Genomic DNA, 20,043 nt, shown 5'->3' with positions numbered 1-20,043 from the left:
TGGCCTCCTAAGTAAAAATACCATGGTGCGGGAACAGTGTATGCAGTGACCCAGTGCCTGTGCACAGGGACAGACTGGCTGGCTTGCATTCCTTTCCTATCCACCTGCTTGCTGTGTGATCTTCTATGGGTTAATTGGCTTTTCTGTGTCACTATTTCCACAATACATGTGTGGGGTGATGGTAGGGCTGGCCTCATGGGGTTGATGAGATAATCTCATTGGTTGATTAGCAAGAAACTGTTTTGAATTCTACAGTGTAAGCTCTGAAAACAAGCAAACAAACAAAAACCTGGTCACTGACCTGCGGAGAATACTTCCAGAGCAAAGCTAGTAAGTTAAACCCCAGGCCTAGCACTGGTTGGCACTGAGCCCCCTTAAGAAGACTTGACTCAGGGAATGGAAGGAGGTGAGCAAGAAACGACCCATAGCATCATTCACAGTGTGTGCCTCTCACAGCACCTGACAGCTGTCAAAATAGAAGCCTGATCCCATGTGTGAAATCCAGCATCCTTTTTGTCGGCAGTTCTACAAGGCTGATTTTGCTACATTTTATGTAACATTTTACTAGTGGATATTGTGCTACATCGAAAAACCACCCTTTTGTCAATGCAATTAGCAGTTTATGTTTTGTTCTCTCTCTTTTTAAAAAGATTTTTATTTGAAAGACAGAGAAAAGGAGAGATAGAAATCTCTCTCATCGAGACCCCAGAGGGAAATAGTGGGTTCCCCCCTCTTGGGTTACTACTCCCGCGGGAGGGCATGAAAACTAGGATGGGGGCTGTTGTGGCTAGAAAGAGAGGCACTCAACAACATCTGTGAGGGCTGGATAGTTGAACTGGTTAGATGGAACTAAGCTTTAATACCCATTGACAAGTATAAGAGCCAAAGGGGATGTGGGACAGACTGGACTAGTCTGCTACACATACTGGCAAACCAGGGTAGGGGGCAGGCCTGGTGGGGGTTATTGTGGGTCGCTCTAACTAGGCTGCAGCTCCCACTGGTTGATGTGAGGTCCGAGTATGTGCTGGGCAGAAGCAGGCTGGACAGCAAACACCCATTGGTTCCAGTGCAACTTGGGACTGAAAACAGAACCAACCCAGCAATTGCAACCACCAGCTGATCATGGTGATGGACTGTGCCGGGCCCTGTGCTTGCTAGAACATATAAGAATCTGGTCTGGGAATACCTCAAAGTTTCTGTGGGGATCTCCCCAATTGAACTACTGGACTCAGAACCCTAGCCAAGAAAAGACAGAAGAAAGAACAAGTCAATCAACCATCTCAGCTATATGTTGGCAGCGAAATACTGGGCAAATGAAGACTCTATCAATCAGTGGATTCTTCAACGACCTCACCGAGCTAGGAGTGGCGAAAACGGCAGCGATTCATAACTGGTGAACTATTAAAACCACTTGAGCAAGTATCTCAGAGCATGCCCCACATCCGGGACTTAGGGAGGGTGGGAAACTGGATGGGGCTTCTCCCTCAATATCCCCCTTTACCTCAGATACAACAAGGAAACAATATGGACATAATAGTCTTACCCACTTCCCTATAGCCCCTGAAGCTTTTTACCGTAATTAACTATGTAAAGATTGTCAACAATATAATTTAGTACAGGAAAAAAAATTGTTTTGCCTTCAAGTCCTGAGCTACTGCTGAGTAAAGCTTATGTATCAACCATTAAAAAAAAGAAAGAAAGAAAGAAATCTCTCTCATCCACTAGTTCACTCCCCAAACAGCCACAAGGGCCACAGCTGAGCTGATCCAAAGGTAGGAGCTCCCTGGGGGTCTCCCACGGAAATGCAGAGGCCCAAAGACCTGGGTCATCCACTCTGCTTTCCAGGCCATTAACAAGGAGCTGGATGGGAACTGAAGCAGCCAGACACGAACTGGAGCCCACTTGGATTGCCAGCAATTGCAGCTGGAGGATTAGCTGTTGGGCCACCTCGCTGGCTCTCTTCCGGTGATCTCTCACAGGCGGGAAACAGCGCCACTCCTCGCTGCTCTCTGGCACAGGGCTCATTCCTACCCTGGGTATCAGCCCTTCGGTGTCACTTGTTTTATCAACTCCCTTGAAACGTAGCTTTCTACAAAAGCGCTGGGACCAAGGCTTATTTGGGGGTTGTCAGTTTATCACTTTAAGGCAAAACCCAGGAAGTGGTCAGCTGAGCGGAGGGCGGTACGGAGCCCGGGCTGCTCAATGTCGGACGAGAGCCGATCAGAGTGCCTGCACCTGCGGTGGTGCGTCCAAGGAGTCTCACCACCCACTTCTGCCGGAACTGCACGCAGCCCAGGTTTCCCGCGGGCTCAAGGGCAGGGTGGGAGGGACGTTGGCCGGGAGGCGGTGCAGCGGAAAGCTCCGCCCCATGGGCAGAGACTTTGGGGGTTTTACTTTGTTTATATTTACTCGGTCGCAGAAAAGCCTCACAAGCGTTCCTCGGATCGCGGCGTTAGGGCCCCGCGGACCTTCGCGCAGTCGGTGAGGTCCAGGGCGCCGCGCGGGCCCCATAGCTTTGCACCTTGCAGGCGGGCGGCTGCCGGGCGCCCCGGCGCAGCGACTCCCACAGGACGGCACAGTCTAGTTTCCGCAAACGTTCCTCTCCCTGCGGCCTTTGAGGCGGATTGCTGGGGCCAATGTCTTCTTCGAAACGTGTTGATTGATGCGTGTTTTCCCTCTTTTGCCGTGTTTTCCCCTCTTTAGGACAAGGGACATAAACCTAGCCAGGTGACACTCCTGGGAGATCATGACCAAAAAAAGAGTCGCCGTGATTGGGGCAGGAGCGAGCGGGCTGTCTTCCATCAAGTGCTGCTTGGATGAGGGCTTGGAGCCTGTCTGCTTTGAGAGGACCAATGACATCGGAGGGCTCTGGAGGTTCCAGGTAAACCTGCCGGTGCCCTGGTTCCCTAGGCTCCTTCTGCAAGGAGGAGCCGCAGACTTTCTCCCCAGCACCAGGCAACAGGATGGGCCTGGCAGGATTGGAACCAGCTAGAACTCAGTGTCTTCGCAGGTGGCAATACAGCTTCCTGTGAGCCTGAACTGGCAGCAAAGTGGGACATGGGTAGCAACATTCTGTGTTTTGTGTGAAAATGACACAAGCACCGTTTTCCTTTAGCAACTTTTGCTACTTTCGGAGAAGAGAGGAACAAACTCAGTAAGAATAACAAAGTAACAAGAACTATCAAACACAGAGGGCTAGAGAATCTTGAAGGACTGCTCCTAGTCTGTCTGCACAGGTAAATGTGCTGAAAGCACCTGTTGGCAGCTCTTCCCAGGACCCCCCCCCCCCTTCAGTTTTCTCTAACCTTATTACATATTTCATTTTTTTATAAAAAGTCTGATTTACCTTCTGCAGTTCTTTCAGGGTGCTAATCCTTGAACAGAAAACAAAGTCTGACAGCCTTGTTTGTTTGAAACTTTTCAGAAGGCCAAAGTTCTGTCCTTGGAAGAGGGCACCTGCAATTGTTCTTGTTTGCTAGTGTTGTGGCACAAGTTAATCTGCAGCACCCTAAAATGGAGTGCAGGTCGAACCTTGGCTGCCCCACTTCTGATCCAACTTCCCATGAAGGTGCCTGGGAACACCCAAGGGCTTGATCCTTTACCAACTATGTGGGAGAACTAGATGGGCTTCCTGCTCCTGGCTTCAGCCTAGCCCACCCCTGGCTGTTGAGGCCAGCTGAGTGAGCCAGCTGATGAAAGTTCTCTCCCTTTCTGTTTTTCTGTCATAACTAACAACGACGTAATTTTTAGCAAATGACAAACCTCTTATGAAATTCTGAGAATTTGGTAAGTACTCGATACTGGAAAAGCAATTTTTAATATCTGTCAGTCAGCCTGGATTTTTTTTTAAACCCTAAAGCATACCTAAGCAGTAATTTTCCAACTTTAATAGGTCTATGAAACACTAGAAACTCAGCTAAAATTTATTTTCAGAATCATTACTCTGGTGTGGTGCCAAGATTCTGCATTTTTTTCTCTTTAAGATTTCACTGTTTTTTATTAGAAAATCAGATTTACAGAGAGAGAGAGATCTTCCATGCACTGGTTCACTCCCTAAATGGCTGCAATGGCTGAAGCTGAGTCAATCTAAAGCCAGAAGACAGGAGCTTCTTCCACGTCTCCCATACTGGTGCAGGGTCCCAAGGCTTCGGGCCATCCTCGCCTGCTTTCCCAGGCCACAAGCAGGGAGCTGGATTAGAAGAGGAGTAACCTGGACTAGAAGTGGCTCCCATATGAGATGCTGGCACTGGCAGGCTGAGGATTAGCTTGTTGAGCCATCCTGCTGGGCCCAAATTCTGCATTTCTGTCAAGCCCCATGTAGGTGCTGCTGACCAGATAAGCACATTCACAAAACAAAGCTGAAAAGTATGTGTATAGGGCAGTGAACCAGTGGATCTTTCGCTTTGTCTCTCCTTCTCTGAATAAATCTGCTTTTCCAATAAAAATGAATCTTTTTAAAAAAAATCCTAAACATTAAACAAGTATATGTATATGTATATCATGAAAAATAATACAATGTGGCATGTTTAAGAAATGTTTTTAAGCATAAATATGAGATATAAAATTAAGTAGGAGGGCCCAGCATGATGGTTCAATGGCTAAATCCTCAATTTGCAACTGCTCCGGGATCCCATATGGGTGCCAGGTCATATTCCAGCTGCTCCACTTCCCATCCAGCTCCCTGCTTATGACCTGGGAAAGCAGCACAGGATGGCCCAAAGCCTTGGGACCCTGCACCAGTGTGGGAGACCTGGAAGAAGTTCCTGGCTCCTGATTTTGATTGGCTCATTTCTGGCTGTTGTGGTCACTTGGGGATTGAATCAGTGGATGGAAGATCTTCCTCTCTGTCCCTCTTTCTCTCTGTAAATATGACCTGCCTTTCCAACAACAACAAAAATATGTAGGAAACATCCTCTTAGTCTTTTAAAATCTGCAAATTTTGTAACCCCCTTTAAAAAATAGGAAAAAAATATAGAATAAATGGATGCAAAAACTCTTAAGAGAGCAATCGTTCTAAGCTTTGGCTGCATTTTGAAAATATTACCTGGGGAATTTTAACAAACATGTTGTAGGTCTATGTCCACATATTTATGGTTTTATTGGCCTGAGACTCAGATAAGTTAGGATCCTCACCCCGTAGCCTCTACCCAGCTTTCCTAGGTCATAAATGAGCATGACACAGCAGTCACAATTCAAAGTCAGTGTCAGTATATGGAGCAAACACTTGGGGACCTCAGATTATGTTGGATTACTTTGAGACACAGATACACAGGACTACCTGATGCTGCCCTCAAAGCATTTGGCAGTCTAGCTAGAATGAATGCAGAAAGGGCTTTTGAGCTTAGTGGGATAACTCCGGTGCTGTGAGTTCTCTCAGGTTACATATTCTCAGACCTGTCTGCACATTGGAGAGGGTGCAGGTAACAGAGGGGCTGATGTGTGTGACACCCAGGCATTGAAATTATGTAAAGCTCCCTAACTGATTCTAATGTGCAGACAAGATTGAAAATAACAGTTCAAATCGGAGTTCCTGTGCATGGGTTCCTGAATCTGACACAGAAACAGAGCACCCACGCAATCCTCCCACCCCTCTTCCCTCTCATCTCCCACCCCTACCAAAAGGGAGTCTTTTCTCCTTTCTTCTGGCCTTACTATTGCATCCAGTCCCTTCCGCCCCAATTACCCAACCCAATTTCTCCTGCTTCCAATTTTCTTATATGAAATTCACTCAAATGTGCAACCCTCATGTCTAGGCAAAAATACAAGCATGGTACAAAATTTGTAGAGGGTTAATTTATTTACTGGTGGCTGGGAACTGTATACTTTGAAATCTTACCAGCGCAGAGCCAACACTTCTCTGCTCCTCTTTATAAAGCTGACGGTTGAAACATCCTACCTATCATCCAATCTGGTGGCTGGGAGGATCTGAAGATTTTTATTGACATAAGATAATATTTTGATGTGACAGAGACTAGAAAAAGAATATAAATAATTGAGTAATGTCAAAGATAAGAACTGTAATTATAGGCCTATATTTTTCAGCAGCTAATATAGTATTTTATTACAGAAGAACTTTAAAAATGCCTGTTGAATAAATAAAATAAAATTCAGGAGTTAGGCCCGGCACAGTGGCTCAATCCTCACTTTGTAAGTGCCAGGAGCCCATATGAGCACAGGTTTGAGTCCTGGCTGCTTAACATCCCATCCAGATCCCTGCTGGGAAAGCAGTAGAGAATATCCCAAAGTCTTGGGACCCTGACCCATATGGAAGACATGAAAGAAGTTTCTAGCTTTTGATCAGCTCAGCTCTGGCTATTACGGCCATTTGGGAAGTAAATAAGTGGATGGAAGATCTTTCTGTCTCTCCTTCTCTCTGTAAATCTGATCTACCTTTCCAATAAAAAGAAAGAAATCTTTAAAAAAAATTGGGAGTTGGGAATATGTCCCTTCTCCCCCTCTCCCACCCTAAGAGTATCTTAATTCCAAAATGTGCCTTCTATTTCTTTCTTTTTTTTTTTCTTGCTATTTCTTAATTTGTCTCTAGAAATGTCCCTATATACAAGCAAAATGTTTAAATAAACTTAAAAAGATGTATTTATGGCCCGGCGTGGCCTAGCGGCTAAAGTCCTCACCTTGAAAGCTCCGGGATCCCATATGGGCTCCGGTTCTAATCCTGGAAGCTCCACTTCCCATCCAGGTCCCTGCTTGTGGCCTGGGAAAGCAGTCGAGGATGGCCCAATGCATTGGGACACTGCACCCGTGTGGGAGACCCGGAGGAGGTTCCAGGTTCCCGGCTTCGGATCGGCGCGTACCGGCCCGTTGCGGCTCACTTGGGGAGTGAATCATTGGACGGAAGATCTTCCTCTCTGTCTCTCCTCCTCTCTGTATATCTGGCTGTAATGAAATGAATAAATCTTAAAAAAAAAAAAAGATGTATTTATTTTGAAAGAGCTATGTATATATAGAGACCAACAGTCGGGGAGAGGCACAGAGATTTTCTATGTATTGTTTCACTCCCAAAAAAGCCACAACAACTGGGGTTGGGCCAGGTAGATGCTAGAAGCCATGAACTCCATCAGGGCCTCCCACATGAGTGGCAGGGATCCAAGCTCTTGGGCAATCTTCTTCTGCCTTCTCAGATACATTGGCTGGGAGCTGGATGAGAAAGAAGCACTGGGACTTGAACTGGCACTCTAATATGGGATCCAAATGTTGCAAGTGTTGGTTTAACTCCCTGTGCCACAACATTGGTTGCTAAGTATATATTGAAAAGATTGCCACTCTGCTGGGCAGCTGTCCTCTAGACTCTCACATGATTGCAATTAGATGACAGATGAGATCTGACAGTTGATGTGGCCCTTGTTCCTATGTTTAGAACTTCAGCTGGGATAGCTGGAATTCCTGGAGATTAAAGGCACATCTCTCGCAGCATTCTCTGCATGTGGCTGTGTGGGGTTGCCTCACAATGGGGTAGTTTCAGGATAGCTGGATGCTTTACATGGCGGCTGGGTTTCACCAGAGTGAGCTTTCTAAGAGATCCCACCAGATGCTGCTGATCTACTTACCAGTTAATCTTGGAAAGTCATTCAGCGTCATTTCAAAATCAAGTCACACTGTCAGTACAAATCCTGGGCGGATGTGCAAATTGTGTGTGTCTGCACTTCACTTTCATTAGCATTTCTTTTTTTTTTTTTTTTTGGAAAGCCGGATATACACAGAGGAGGAGAGACAGAGAGGAAGATCTTCCATCTGATGTTTCACTCCCCAAGTGAGCCACAATGGGCCGGTGCGTGCCAATCCGAAGCCGGGAACCTGGAACCTCTTCTGGGTCTCCCAAGCGGGTGCAGGGTCCCAAAGCTTTGGGCCGTCCTCAACTGCTTTCCCAGGCCACAAGCAGGGAGCTGGATGGGAAGTGGAGCTGCCAGGATTAGAACCGGCGCCCATATGGGATCCCGGGGCGTTCAAGATGAGGACTTTAGCTGCTAGGCCACGCCGGGCCCATTCATTAGCATTTCTTCCAGCATAGTTTTTCAAATGTTCACTAACGATTTCTGAATCATGAAGCCTCCCATGTATTCACTGCAGGAAAATCCCGAGGAAGGCCGGGCCAGCATCTACAAATCTGTGATCATCAACACCTCCAAGGAGATGATGTGCTTCAGTGACTACCCCATTCCAGATCATTTTCCCAACTTCATGCACAACTCCCAGGTCCTGGAGTATTTCAGGATGTATGCCAAAGAATTTGACCTTCTGAAGCATATTCAGTTCAAGGTAGGGAAGCTTATGGGTGTCTTTGTGTTGGAGATTGTTAAGTAAATGAATGACGTGGCTTTGGTTACCAGCACTGACATGTGACATGATTGATTTGGTAAGCACATGGATCGATTCTACCCGGGCAGATTCCACGCAGTCCTCTTGGGACCTGGAAAATATTCAGGGAGAGGTCTTTCTTTTTTTTTTAAATATATATTTTTATTATATTATTTATGTATCTGAGGTGAAGGGGGATATTGAGGGAGAATCCCCACCCAGTCTCCCACCCGCCCAAGGTCCCAGATGTGGGGCATGCTGAGATACTTGCTCAAGTGGTCTTAATAGTCTTCCAGTTATGGATCGCTGCCAGTCACATCCCTCCCAGCTCGATTAGGTCATTGTAGAAGCCACTGATTGTCACAGTCCATCATGGAATCTTCATTTGCCCAGTATTTCACTGCCCAACGTTTAGCTGAGGTGGTTGATTGACCTGTTCTGTCCTCCGTCCTCTCCTAGCCAGGGCTCTGAGTCCAGCAGTTCGATTGGGGAGATCACCAAAGAGACTTAGAGGTATTCCCGGATCAGATTCCTGCATGTTCCAGCAAGCACCGGGTCCGGCACAGTCCATCGCCACAATCAGTTGGTGGTTGCAATCGCTGGGCTGGCTCCATTCTCAGTCCCGACTTGCACTGGAACCAAGGGTGTTGCAGTCCAGCCTGGTTCTGCCCAGCACGCACTCGACTCTTTCAACAACCAGTGGGGTCTGCAGCCCAGTCGGGGCGACCCACAATAAACGCCACCAGGCCCGCCCCTCACCCTGGCCTGCCAGTATACATAGCAGACTAGTCGAGTCTGTCCCGCTTCCCATATGGCTCCAGTACCTGTCAATGGGCATTGAAGCTTAGTTCCCTCCAACCAGTTCAACTATCCAGCCCTCACGGATATTGCTGAGTGCCTCTCCTTCTAGCCACCCCAGCCCCCGTCCTAGTTTTCATGCCCTCCTGCGGGAGTAGTGACCCAAGAGGGGGAACCCCACCACTTCCCTCTTGGGTCTCTCTCAGCCCCGGTTTATGATCTCTTTGGGTGGTTCTGTGGTTTGACTTGACAGAATTAGCTCCCAGTGCCAGCTTCTGCCAGCTGTCTGCGGTTAAGCCCAAACAACCCTCACCCACTCCAATTTATGCTAGAACCGGCAGGAATAACCAGCCCAACCTGGCTTTTCCCTGAACTAGTCCACGTGCGGCACTCAGGTGTTGTAGCCCTGCCCAGTCTGGTCTGTCCCCATCCCATCCCACACTATCCAGTGAGAGTAGCTGTCCGGCGAGGGGACCAGCCCCTCCATCCCCCCGCTGCTCTGCCCTCTCCCTTCCTGGTTCTCACGCGTGTTGGTTGGGTGCTGCATTCTGATCCAGTACAGGTAATCTCACCTTGGAATTCCATATCATGCACTAGTTTTAGTTGCGACCGAACCTGGCCCGACCCACACTCTCCTCCGGTGCCCGGGTTTGCCAGTGGATGACATGAACTGATTCAGCTTGGTCCGCCCTTGACCCATGCCAAATGTATGCCAGTGGGAAACTTTCCATGGCCCATTCGGGGCTGTTTCCTATCATACTTCTTGCGCTTATTTTGCGCATACCAGGGAGTCCATGAGCCAGCCCTTCTCAGTTCACTTTCTGTCCTAGCAGGAACAGTGGCTTTTCATGGCTGGCTTTCACCCCACTCTGGTTCCCATTGCTGGATGACTCAGCCCATCCATGGCTCGTCCATACCCATGTGTAGCTCACACATGGCTCAGTAGGGGATTGAGACCTAGGCAAGTCAGTCCCACATCCACCCTGGTTCCCCAGGACACCAGATGGTGCTGGGGTCTGGCCCAGCCCGGTGCATCCAATCCCAGCCATACTAGTGTCATGGGAGACTACGACTGTTTCCTAGTTAGAACGCAGCCCCCATTCCAGCACCCGTGTCCCTTGGTGGGAACCTCAACCCAGCTAGGGTGTCCCCCCCGTTGACCAACTTGGCCTGCTCCTAGCTGCAGATCACACACCCGACAGTGGCTGTTCTGACTCAGCTTGTCTCAGGACCTCTCCTGTCTTGGCCTCTGCCCGAGACACCGTGGCCCAGCATCCCCGATTAAAGTAGACCTGCAGGTGCAAGCGCAAAGAGTTACATGTCCCTATCACTGGCAGTCGCCAGGAATTCATGTTTCACCTATACTAAAGTTGGCCTAATTCATGAGTGTCCCTGAGCAGCTATTACAAATAATAAAAGCCCCAGAGCTTGCCGCTGGGTGGCCAGCAGGCAGAGCCTGGCACCAATTGGTGCACTGGCCGCCCGAAGCCAGGGACTCGTCCACTGCCTTGCGGGGTGGTTTTGGCTCAAACCCTTAGCCGGATCCGCCTTAGCCGAGGCGCCTCCCCGCAGCTGCCACCCTGCAAAGTGGGTCAGTCCGTCCCCGGCCCCAAGCATGGAATCCTCCCTAACTCGTCCTGCCTCCATTGGTGGCAGGACAGAGCTGGATTAGTCCAGCTCCCAAATTGCCCTCATGGTTTTCAGGGAGAGGTCTTTCACATGGCTGCTGATATAGGCAACATCTGCCAGAGTGTTTCATTCCCTGCATTTCACAGTTAGATCTGACTGCAAGAAAACAGGTAAGGGGAATTGTTTTCCAGTGAGAGAAGGGAACTAATAGGTGTGGGCACTTTAAAATCTTCTGGCCTCTCAGCTCCATTGCTCACCCTTTTATACTTTTTAATATACTTTCTGATATATTATTTGATGTGGTCATCACAAGGACTTAGGTAACTATCAGGAAGTTGTTGATGAACATGTGAACTCTTATGTAGAGGAAAAACCCTGAAGTGAAAAACAGAAATCTGAATTCTGGTCTCTGATCTATCATTTACTCACTTATAACCTTAGCCAGGCAATTTCTTCAGCTTCAGTTGCTCTGAATTTCCTTGTTTGTATTAAGATTGTACTAGATCACTTCGAAGTCCCCTTCCTGCTCTAAAACCATCCATGATTTTTCCATACTTTCTGACTACAAAGAAACAGGTGTTTCTGATAGCTGGAAAAATAGCCCAGACTTTCTACCTTGCAATTATTCTGCTACATCAAATTTAAAAATATATATATTTATTTATTTAACAGTCAAAGAAAGAGAAAAAGTGAGAAAGAAAGCACTCCTCCTATCTCCCAATTTGCGCCCAGAATGCCTGCAATGGCCAAGGCTGGGCTGGACCAGGATCTAGGAACTCAATCTAGAATTCCCATGTGCTTGAGCCATCCTTATTTTCTCCCTGGGTCTGTATTAATGGGAATCTAGAATCAGGATCTAGCTGGATATCAAATTCAGAGATTCCAGTGCAGGATCCTGTATATAGGCACTTTAACTTCCAGGCTAAACATCCTGCCCTAATTATTCTTTTAACGGTAAAATTTATACCATGGACTATCCCACCTTACAGCTGTTTCTTCGTAGTTACTTGTAAAATAGGCATTTATAGAAGCCTGAGAGAGATTTACTGATACAAAATGATAGCTACTGAGAAAGGAAATGGAGCCCTATATCTCAGGCACATGTTTCAGGGAAACCAGTGAGAACTGGACTTTCATTAAGATGATATCAGAGGATGTGAGAGGATTGGAGAAGGAATGAGCATTGAGGGCATCAAGTGTCGTGGAAGCCAAGACTTTATCCCTGAGTGCCAGTTGGCCAGCGCACAGACACAGAGACCTCGTAATTTTTCCTTTCTTCAAGCAGCAGAGAGTAGATTAGCCTGCGAACTCAGTAAATTGAGATTCACGCTGTGGAGGTTTTTTTTCAGTTGGCCAGAAGCTCAACATACAACAGCTCATACATGGCATATGGACATCAAATATCCCTCCAGAGCCTTGTGCTTGTGGTGTTAGCCCTTTGTGAGACACTCTGCACAGAGGAATCACACCGAAGAAGCTGTGGGGTCAGTCCCTTGTGGTCCTCACTTTCCTTTACAGACCACTGTGTGCAGTGTAAAGAAACGGCCTGATTTTTCCACTTCCGGTCAGTGGGAGGTGGTGACTGAGTGTGAAGGGAAAGAGGAGATGACTGTCTTCGATGGAGTCTTGGTTTGCAGCGGCCATCACACCACCGCTCACCTGCCTCTGGACACCTTTCCTGGTGAGTAGCCTATCGTGGAGGAAGACCCTTGGCCCCTGAGAAATAAGAGGACTGAGGTCTGAGGAATTCCTGCATTCGTATCAAATAAGACTTACCCTAATTTTCTACATGCTCCCCTGAGACATGTCTGGGTATTTTGTATGGTTTGCCATTGGGGATGGCAGAAAGAAAGTTAGAGTCATTTTGTAGATTAGAGGAAATCAGAGGCCTTGTCTATTTAGTTTCACCATAACTTACGTTTTTCTAAGCATAAAAAGAAAGAATGGAGAATTCTTGATCATGGTTATGTTAAATGAGGGTTTTTTCAGCAATTGAAACAAATGAAAATACTGGGTTCCTAAGGAAAAAATGAAATATTAGAACTTAATTTCAGTCTCTGTCTTGGGATTTTCATTTTTGAAAAAAAAATGTGTACTCCATGTATACTCTAGAGCAAAGGATGGGGAACATGTTTTCTGCCAAGGGCCACTTGGATATTTACAACATCATTCATGGGCCAAACAAATAAAATTATTAGCTTAAAAATTAGCCTGCTGCTCCAGAGTGGAGCAGGTGGTAAGGAGGAAGCTTGGATCCCAACCATGAAGACTCCCAGACCTTCACCACAAACTATTAACATGAGCAACAAGGACTATATCCCAACTGCCAAGGAGGCCACAGGGAATTGGATGCCCTCGGAGGCCGAGTACTCTGAGGTCACCCACCCCCAACCGGAGCTTCCGCCGGGGATGGAAGAAGTCCAAACACTACCGCGCAGAAGCCAACGTCATCCGAAAGACAACCAGAAGCCCTGAGCAGTTCGCAGAAACAGAAGAACAATAAACGTCCTTCGGGACCAGGGAGGAGAGCTTCCTCTGGTCTGAACCTGGCTCCACCTCTGGACCCCCACCCTCCCTCGCAATGACCATCGGGATTGCTTCGAAAACCCCTCACAGCAAACAAACAATCATACAAACTAAAAAAAATCTAAAATAAATAGACAAACAACAGAAAGTAGAGCTTGAAATCTGACAGGAAAGAGCTGGCGTGGATTGGCTCATGCCTCGCTGGGTGGGACACAAAGATTAGTTACTCCTCACCATGGTGTTGAGGATTTTCCTGCACACCCCGCTCCCCCACAAAAAAAATGTTCTGCACCTTAAATGTCAACAAATATCTTGTTAGAGTTACAAGCCAGTCTAGATTATCCTAAAATCTGCCAAGATCAGCAAAATTATACTTCAACACAACAAATGGCTAAATACTAAAATGAAATAGACACGAGACAGCTGAATGGCACCTTATAGCCATTTGAAGGTATATAGCAGCCGGTCCTGTATATAAACTAAAATTGAAATGTCAATGAGCTAATAATAGGTTGTGGTTGGGACTTGCTTTTTTTTTTTTTTTTAACATACTGGTTACTCAAAACCATGTCAATTCCATAATATTGCAAATTGCTGTTGATGTTATATTGGGACTCTTAATTGACTGTGATGATATTCTACCAGCTCTAACTTCGGACCAGAAATGGTCTCCCCAAGAAACTGTTCAACCCATCTGCACAATAAGTAGCTGGACTCTATGCTTGGTATATGTTTGCAAGGAAAGAATCTTGATTGAATTTGAACTGTAATACTGCATCAAGGTGGAGGAATCCACCAGGGGGGAAGGGAGGTGGAGGGGTGGGGGGATTCCCAGAGCCTATGAAACTGTCACATAATGCAAAATAATTAATAAAAAAAAGGTCATATTCAGAAATGAAGAGATAAAGCATCAGTTGGCTCAAGTTTTCAAAGAATTGCATTCCAAAAGAAGTCAAAATACAGGATAGTGCCAGTTACCAGCCTAAAGCATTTCCTTGTTGGCAGGTGAGAAATTAAAAGAAAAACTTCAGTTTACTTTGAGATCTACTTTGATGGTATTAGGATTGTTGATTTTGTTCTACAAGTGGAGTCTACAGCAATTAAATCCAATTTCTGATGTGTTTTTTTGTTAAGTGATAATAAAGAATGTTAGGAGTATCACATTCAAATGCAGCAACAATTCTCAGAAAAATGGTGGTGAGAAAAGCTGAGAAAATGGAAAAAAAATGTTCAAATGGTTTATCATACCATATTGCACTCGCATCTTAATGAAGTTCAGGAGTATCTTTTACATTAATAAAATCTATTTCTCCCTTAAAAAAAAAATTAGCCTGCTGTAGACTTATTGAGCTTCAAGTCCCACCTGCAGTTGCCTTGACAGGGTCAAACCAAATCATTTCATAGACCTTCTGTAACCTGCAGGCTGGGATGTTCCCCATTACTGATTTAGCACTTATAACCCCATGTGTGCTGTAATTGCAATAAGAATAGATATCGAGGGAGTGAACAGACAAGTGAGAATGGTGGCTTTCTGTGGCAGTTTAGATTTATGAGGCTACAAATCCACAGTACAAATAGCTCCTGAGTTAAGACACACACACACACACACACACACAGATAGAGAGAGAGAGAGAGAGAGAGAGAGAGAGAGAGAGAGAGAGAGAGAGAGACAGAAAATTTAGAAAAGCCAATTATAATAAGGAAACCCCAAAGTTGTACACTGTGGCTATTGGATCAGAAAATGGACACAAACTGTCAGAAACACAAGAGAGCTGTTAAAGTATAGGAAGAAAATAGACTTTAGCTTCCAACTGCTTAGAAACCAAGTAACTTGATTCATGATATCCAATACAGGAATCCACTCCAAATAAGTTTTCCCCCTTCTCTTTCAGGGATTGAGAAGTTCAAAGGACAGTACATGCACAGCCGAGACTATAAGAACCCAGAGATGTTCAAAGGAAAGAGAGTCATTGTCATTGGCATTGGGAATTCTGGAGGGGACCTGGCTGTGGAGACCAGCCACACAGCCAAGCAGGTTGGAATCAATAAATTATTTACTTTGCTGCAGCTTTACTGTCACCTGGGAAGTAGATCTCACAGAGAGCATATGTATTTACACAGAGCCATCAGGACGAGTGCAAACACAGGCCTTGGTTTTCACGTCTCAGTTGACAACACTGTGGCTACTGCTAAGGGAAGAGCCAAAATGACTGATTACTGTTCCAGCATTCAGTTGGCCTCATACTGAGGCATTGGAGCTTATGGCCATACTGCCAGTCAGCATTTTTTCAGAGCATGCCTCTAGCTACAAGGAAGACCAAATACTTGCTGGGAGAGGTTGCTAGAGCACACTGTTCAGAGCGTGACCCTTGGCATTCATTGAAAACTTCTCACTCAGAAGGTGGGGGTGAATATTCCTTTCACTCCCCAAATGGCAGGGGGTTAAAGAAAAAGAAAACTTATCTTCTCAGTGACATAGCACCTGTCAGTATACAGAGCATCCACACTTGTAGCACAGGCGAACAGTGTGCTAACCTTTGCATACAGTTAGGAAAACACCAAGGGACATTCACTCCTAAGTGATTTCTGTCTGCTTGGGTTTGGGTTTTGATTTTTGTATCTTAGAGTTGGAACAGATAAAAACAAAATTGTTATTTTCAAACTATAAATACCTGAAAAAAGATATGTCATTACATCTTATTATCCATATCTTTTTTGGCCATAGATAAATGCCTAGTATTTTTTCCATAACTTAAACCTTTGCTTCACAGATATGCTGTAAGCCTTTTTTTTTTTTAATGGAAACTTCATGCCCTAAATTCATTAAGTGAACCTTAACCAGAAACTCAGTTCCAATCATACTTTTTTCCCTGTACTATCTCTAGGTATAACCACAAATGAGACTCTATATTTGCTACTTAGTGTGAATTCACTAAACACTTACCAGGAAGTAATTACATAGAAAAGAGTAGTGTCATATTATGGTAGTGGAGATGCAAGAGCCATCTTTAATATTATTACTAGTGGCTTATCCAGTGATCAGCTCTGAGGACACTAGGCCTTCCCTGCCCTGAATAACGAGACTGTCAAAGAAAACAGTCAGACTGGGCAGAGACCAGGCAGCGGCTTCTCTGAGAGAACCTGGGAGAATGCATTGCCTCACACCACTCCTGCAAGCCCAAGAAACTCAGTGGCCAACTTCTAGCTTTCCACTGGGCATGCTGACAGTATTGTATTTAACTAGATCTGTACATTCACAGTTCACCAAGGAAGTTTTGGTCTCATTCTTACAACCAAATGCTTCTGTGAAAAGAAAATATCCCTCTCTTAGAAGACTGCTTTCATCTAGGATTATTTTGATCAAACACATTTCCTTACTGTTTTTCTTAAAAATAATTAGTCTACCATTGCCTGTACCTACATCGCCATGATTCACTTAAATAGCAGAATGTTGGACTTGTGTCTGTTACTGAAGGACTTTACCATTGTAAAAATATGGGAAAAATAGAATGAGGAGGAAGGGGATGTAGAGGGAGCGAATCCTTATATCTATGGAATTGCATCATGAGAAAAAAAAAGAAGCATAAATAACCATTTAACATTTATGAAGTCTTCACTATACAACATATCTTTTACAAAATCATTCATTCTTCCTCATATTGGCCTTATATGTGCATTATTGTTACTATTTTATAAGCAGGTAACCTTTTGGCTAATCTGTATGCACTTACATTACTCATTACAAGTTACATAGCTTGGACACAAAACTGTGGGGTCCCTAGACTACGCATGTTCTTTAAATTAAATATATAAAAGTATTTGTGATTTACTTAAGGTTACCACTGGAGAGAATACAGGAGTAAAGGACAGGATTATTCCTCCAGAGGAATAGATGAAAGACCATGGAGCAATGTACTCAATATCTGACAGCTCTGGGAATCATTCCAGACAGCTGTGCTTCCACCACATAACTGAATATTAAACTCTGATGATCTCTGAACATGGACTTCCTCCTGTAGAGGACACAGAAACTCAAACTTTCTGCTGTCCTACTAGCAATATTATTTCTTTTCCTGTTAACAATTAATGAAAAATTTCTTAAGAATGGGCTTGGAAACAGCCATAAGTACGATCCTGAGCAAGGTGCCCTGCCTGGCACCCATAAAATGGTGATAGCAGTATGTTCCTCTAGAGGTTGTTGTGTTGCATAAATAAGAATATAAAGGAGCTAGCACAATGACTGACAGGTCACATATTGCAATAAAGGGAAGTTATGACGTGCTGGGGAGTTTAGACTTCCCACACTGGACTAAACACATTTGAAGAATCAGGAACTTAGTATATAAAGCATAGTATCAGCATAAGTTAAGAATGACAGGACTTTTGGATAATAATGCAAACCATTTCAATTTTGGAGTAAATGGTCTCCAGTTGCTTTCAGTTTTACTATTCCATGGCTTGGAAGGTATGTCCAGGTGTAAGTGCTAGAGAAGTTCAGAGGGTAAAGAGAAAGTTGTTAGCCTGAATTGTCAGTGGTGTCTTTGTGCTGGAGGTAGATCTTATCCAGATCATAAAAGTGAATAGGCTTTGGGGAATGAAGAGAAGAAAGGGCTTTCAGGCAGTGCAGTGGCATTAACCAAATGGCAGTGGAAGGTCAGAGCAAGACATACTCTTGGGGAGGGCATCCACTAACTTCATTGTAAGCTTATTGTTAGGGAAGGAAAATGTCAGGAAAATAAAGATTATACAGGTACTAAAAGTCAGGACTAACGCATGAACTTACTCTTGATAAACACAGGGATGCTTTTGAAGGTTTATAAGCCAGACTGACAAAAACAATCCATTTGTTCTCTGCTCCCAGGTTTTCCTCAGTACCAGGAGAGGGTCTTGGATCATGAATCGTGTAGGGGACCGTGGATATCCTATTGATATATTGCTCTCTTCTCGACTTGCCCAATTTTTGAAGAGGATTTGTGGTGAAAATTTATCAAATTCATTTCTGGAGAGAAAGTTGAACCAAAGGTTTGATCACACAATGTTTGGTCTGAAGCCTAAACACAGGTATGTTTTCGGGATGAAGGTGGGGTGGTAATGGCCAAACTACAGGAATAAGGACTGTTTTTGCAGGTGAATAATGGAGCTAGAAGAACCTGCATGTTAGTAAAACCCATGGAATCTGAATTACACCAATTGAGAGCTTGAAGGCTACCTTCCCCCCAAGAAGTCTAAGACCTGCTAGTCTGTATGTTTCTACGATTCTCCTTGGCATGAACCATTTTCTCATTCTCCCCAGAATCAGATATTTTTGCATGATGCTCAACAACAGAATGCTAGTACGTCATTCATTCATGTATGCGTTCATTCATCCCATAAGCAGTGAGCATTTGTTACAGCCAGGCATTATAACGGGCATGAAACACAGAGAGAAAGGATACAATTGTAATACTGACTCAAATAAAAACAACTTACCTCTTTGAGAACTTATTTTGTAAAATTCAGTGCTAAATGATTTATATGGGTTGTTTCATTTAATGTTCACCATAACCTGATAGGTTGATTTTAAATTTTTTTATCTATTTTTGTTTACATACTACATATATAAAAAGTGAAAGCAAAGTAATTTTAAAAAGGTCAACACAAGCAGTTAACAGCAGACTTGAGAAATGGATCTTATCTTAGATATTCTAAAGATAAGAAAAATAATAGAAAATGATAAAGAAAAATATAGAATGCTATGGGAGTATAAAGGATAGAGTCCTCCCACAGCCGGGGAGGACTATAATATTTCTAGGGACTGATTTTAAATGCTTTTTCCTGCCTAAATTTTTAATTTTAAAAATGCTTGTATTTATAGAAAGGTTCACAAAAGTAGTACAGAGAAAACTTATTTACCCCTTACCTGGATACACCTTACTCTATATGTAGATGTACACTTTATTCTATGTGTAGATCTGATCTGCACATACATAGCCCATATATGTATGAAGGTAAGTACAATTTTTTTCTGAACCATTTGAGAATATGTCACAATGATTTAAGACAGTTTTCCCTAAATATTTCAGCATTCAGCACCCTAAGAAAAAAAATGCATTCTTCTACATACTCATAATGCAATTGTAACACTTGGGAAATTTAACACTGGTAAAATATATCATTTAATATATTAACGTATTCAAATTTAACAGTTTTCTCAAATAATATTCTTCATAGTTTTTTCTTAAATTCAGGACCCAATCACTTACCACTAACACTATCGTATTTAGTTACTGTGTCCTTTTCTTCTCTCTTAGTCTGAAATAATTCTCCACTCTTTCTTTTTTTTTTTTTTTCTTTTTGGATATGAACTTTTTCTTATTAGGAATCCAATACATTTTTTAATTGATTATTTTGCATTGTGTGACAGTTTCATAGGCTCTGGGAATCCCCCCACCCCTCCCCACGCCCTTCCACCTGGTAGGAATCCAATACATTTTTGAAGGTACTGTTCTGAAGAGAGTCTTTCAATTTGGACTTATATAGTAGTTTTCCTTTATTCTATTAAGATTAGATACCATCTGGTGAGTCACATCAGGAACCACTTGATATCAGTTTATCCCATGTTAATGATGCAGTGTATTTTTTGGATAACTACCAAGTTATTCCATTATAAAAAACTTTTTTTTTTTCTATGAAATGAATCATTGGGGGTGATAATGGAAATCTGTGTTTCCCAACATTTCCCTCAATTATTTTAATATGCAGGGCCTTTCTGGTTGCAAAAGAGAGGCTTCATGCAAT

The 20,043-nt window shown here is 44.1% G+C and overlaps 1 protein-coding gene across 4 annotated transcripts in view; it reads left to right on the top strand.

Moving 5' to 3' along the window:
* The first annotated feature begins 2,141 nt into the window (after window positions 1-2,141).
* FMO5 (flavin containing dimethylaniline monoxygenase 5) overlaps window positions 2,142-20,043 on the top strand; it is a 41,375-nt gene continuing 23,473 nt past the window's right edge. For 2 of the 4 annotated variants that reach the window (XM_058660141.1, XM_058660142.1), the window contains exons 1-5: window positions 2,499-2,881; window positions 8,086-8,274; window positions 12,259-12,421; window positions 15,159-15,301; window positions 18,128-18,327. In XM_058660141.1, the coding sequence (XP_058516124.1) occupies window positions 2,747-2,881; window positions 8,086-8,274; window positions 12,259-12,421; window positions 15,159-15,301; window positions 18,128-18,327 (830 nt within the window). In that variant the 5' untranslated portion in view covers window positions 2,499-2,746. The other 2 variants (XM_058660139.1, XM_058660140.1) reach the window with 2 other exon arrangements.

This window comes from Ochotona princeps, chromosome 2, assembly GCF_030435755.1.
Source record: "Ochotona princeps isolate mOchPri1 chromosome 2, mOchPri1.hap1, whole genome shotgun sequence".
Classification (NCBI taxonomy): Eukaryota; Metazoa; Chordata; class Mammalia; order Lagomorpha; family Ochotonidae; genus Ochotona; species Ochotona princeps.
This window is presented reverse-complemented; position numbering and strand designations above follow the sequence as displayed.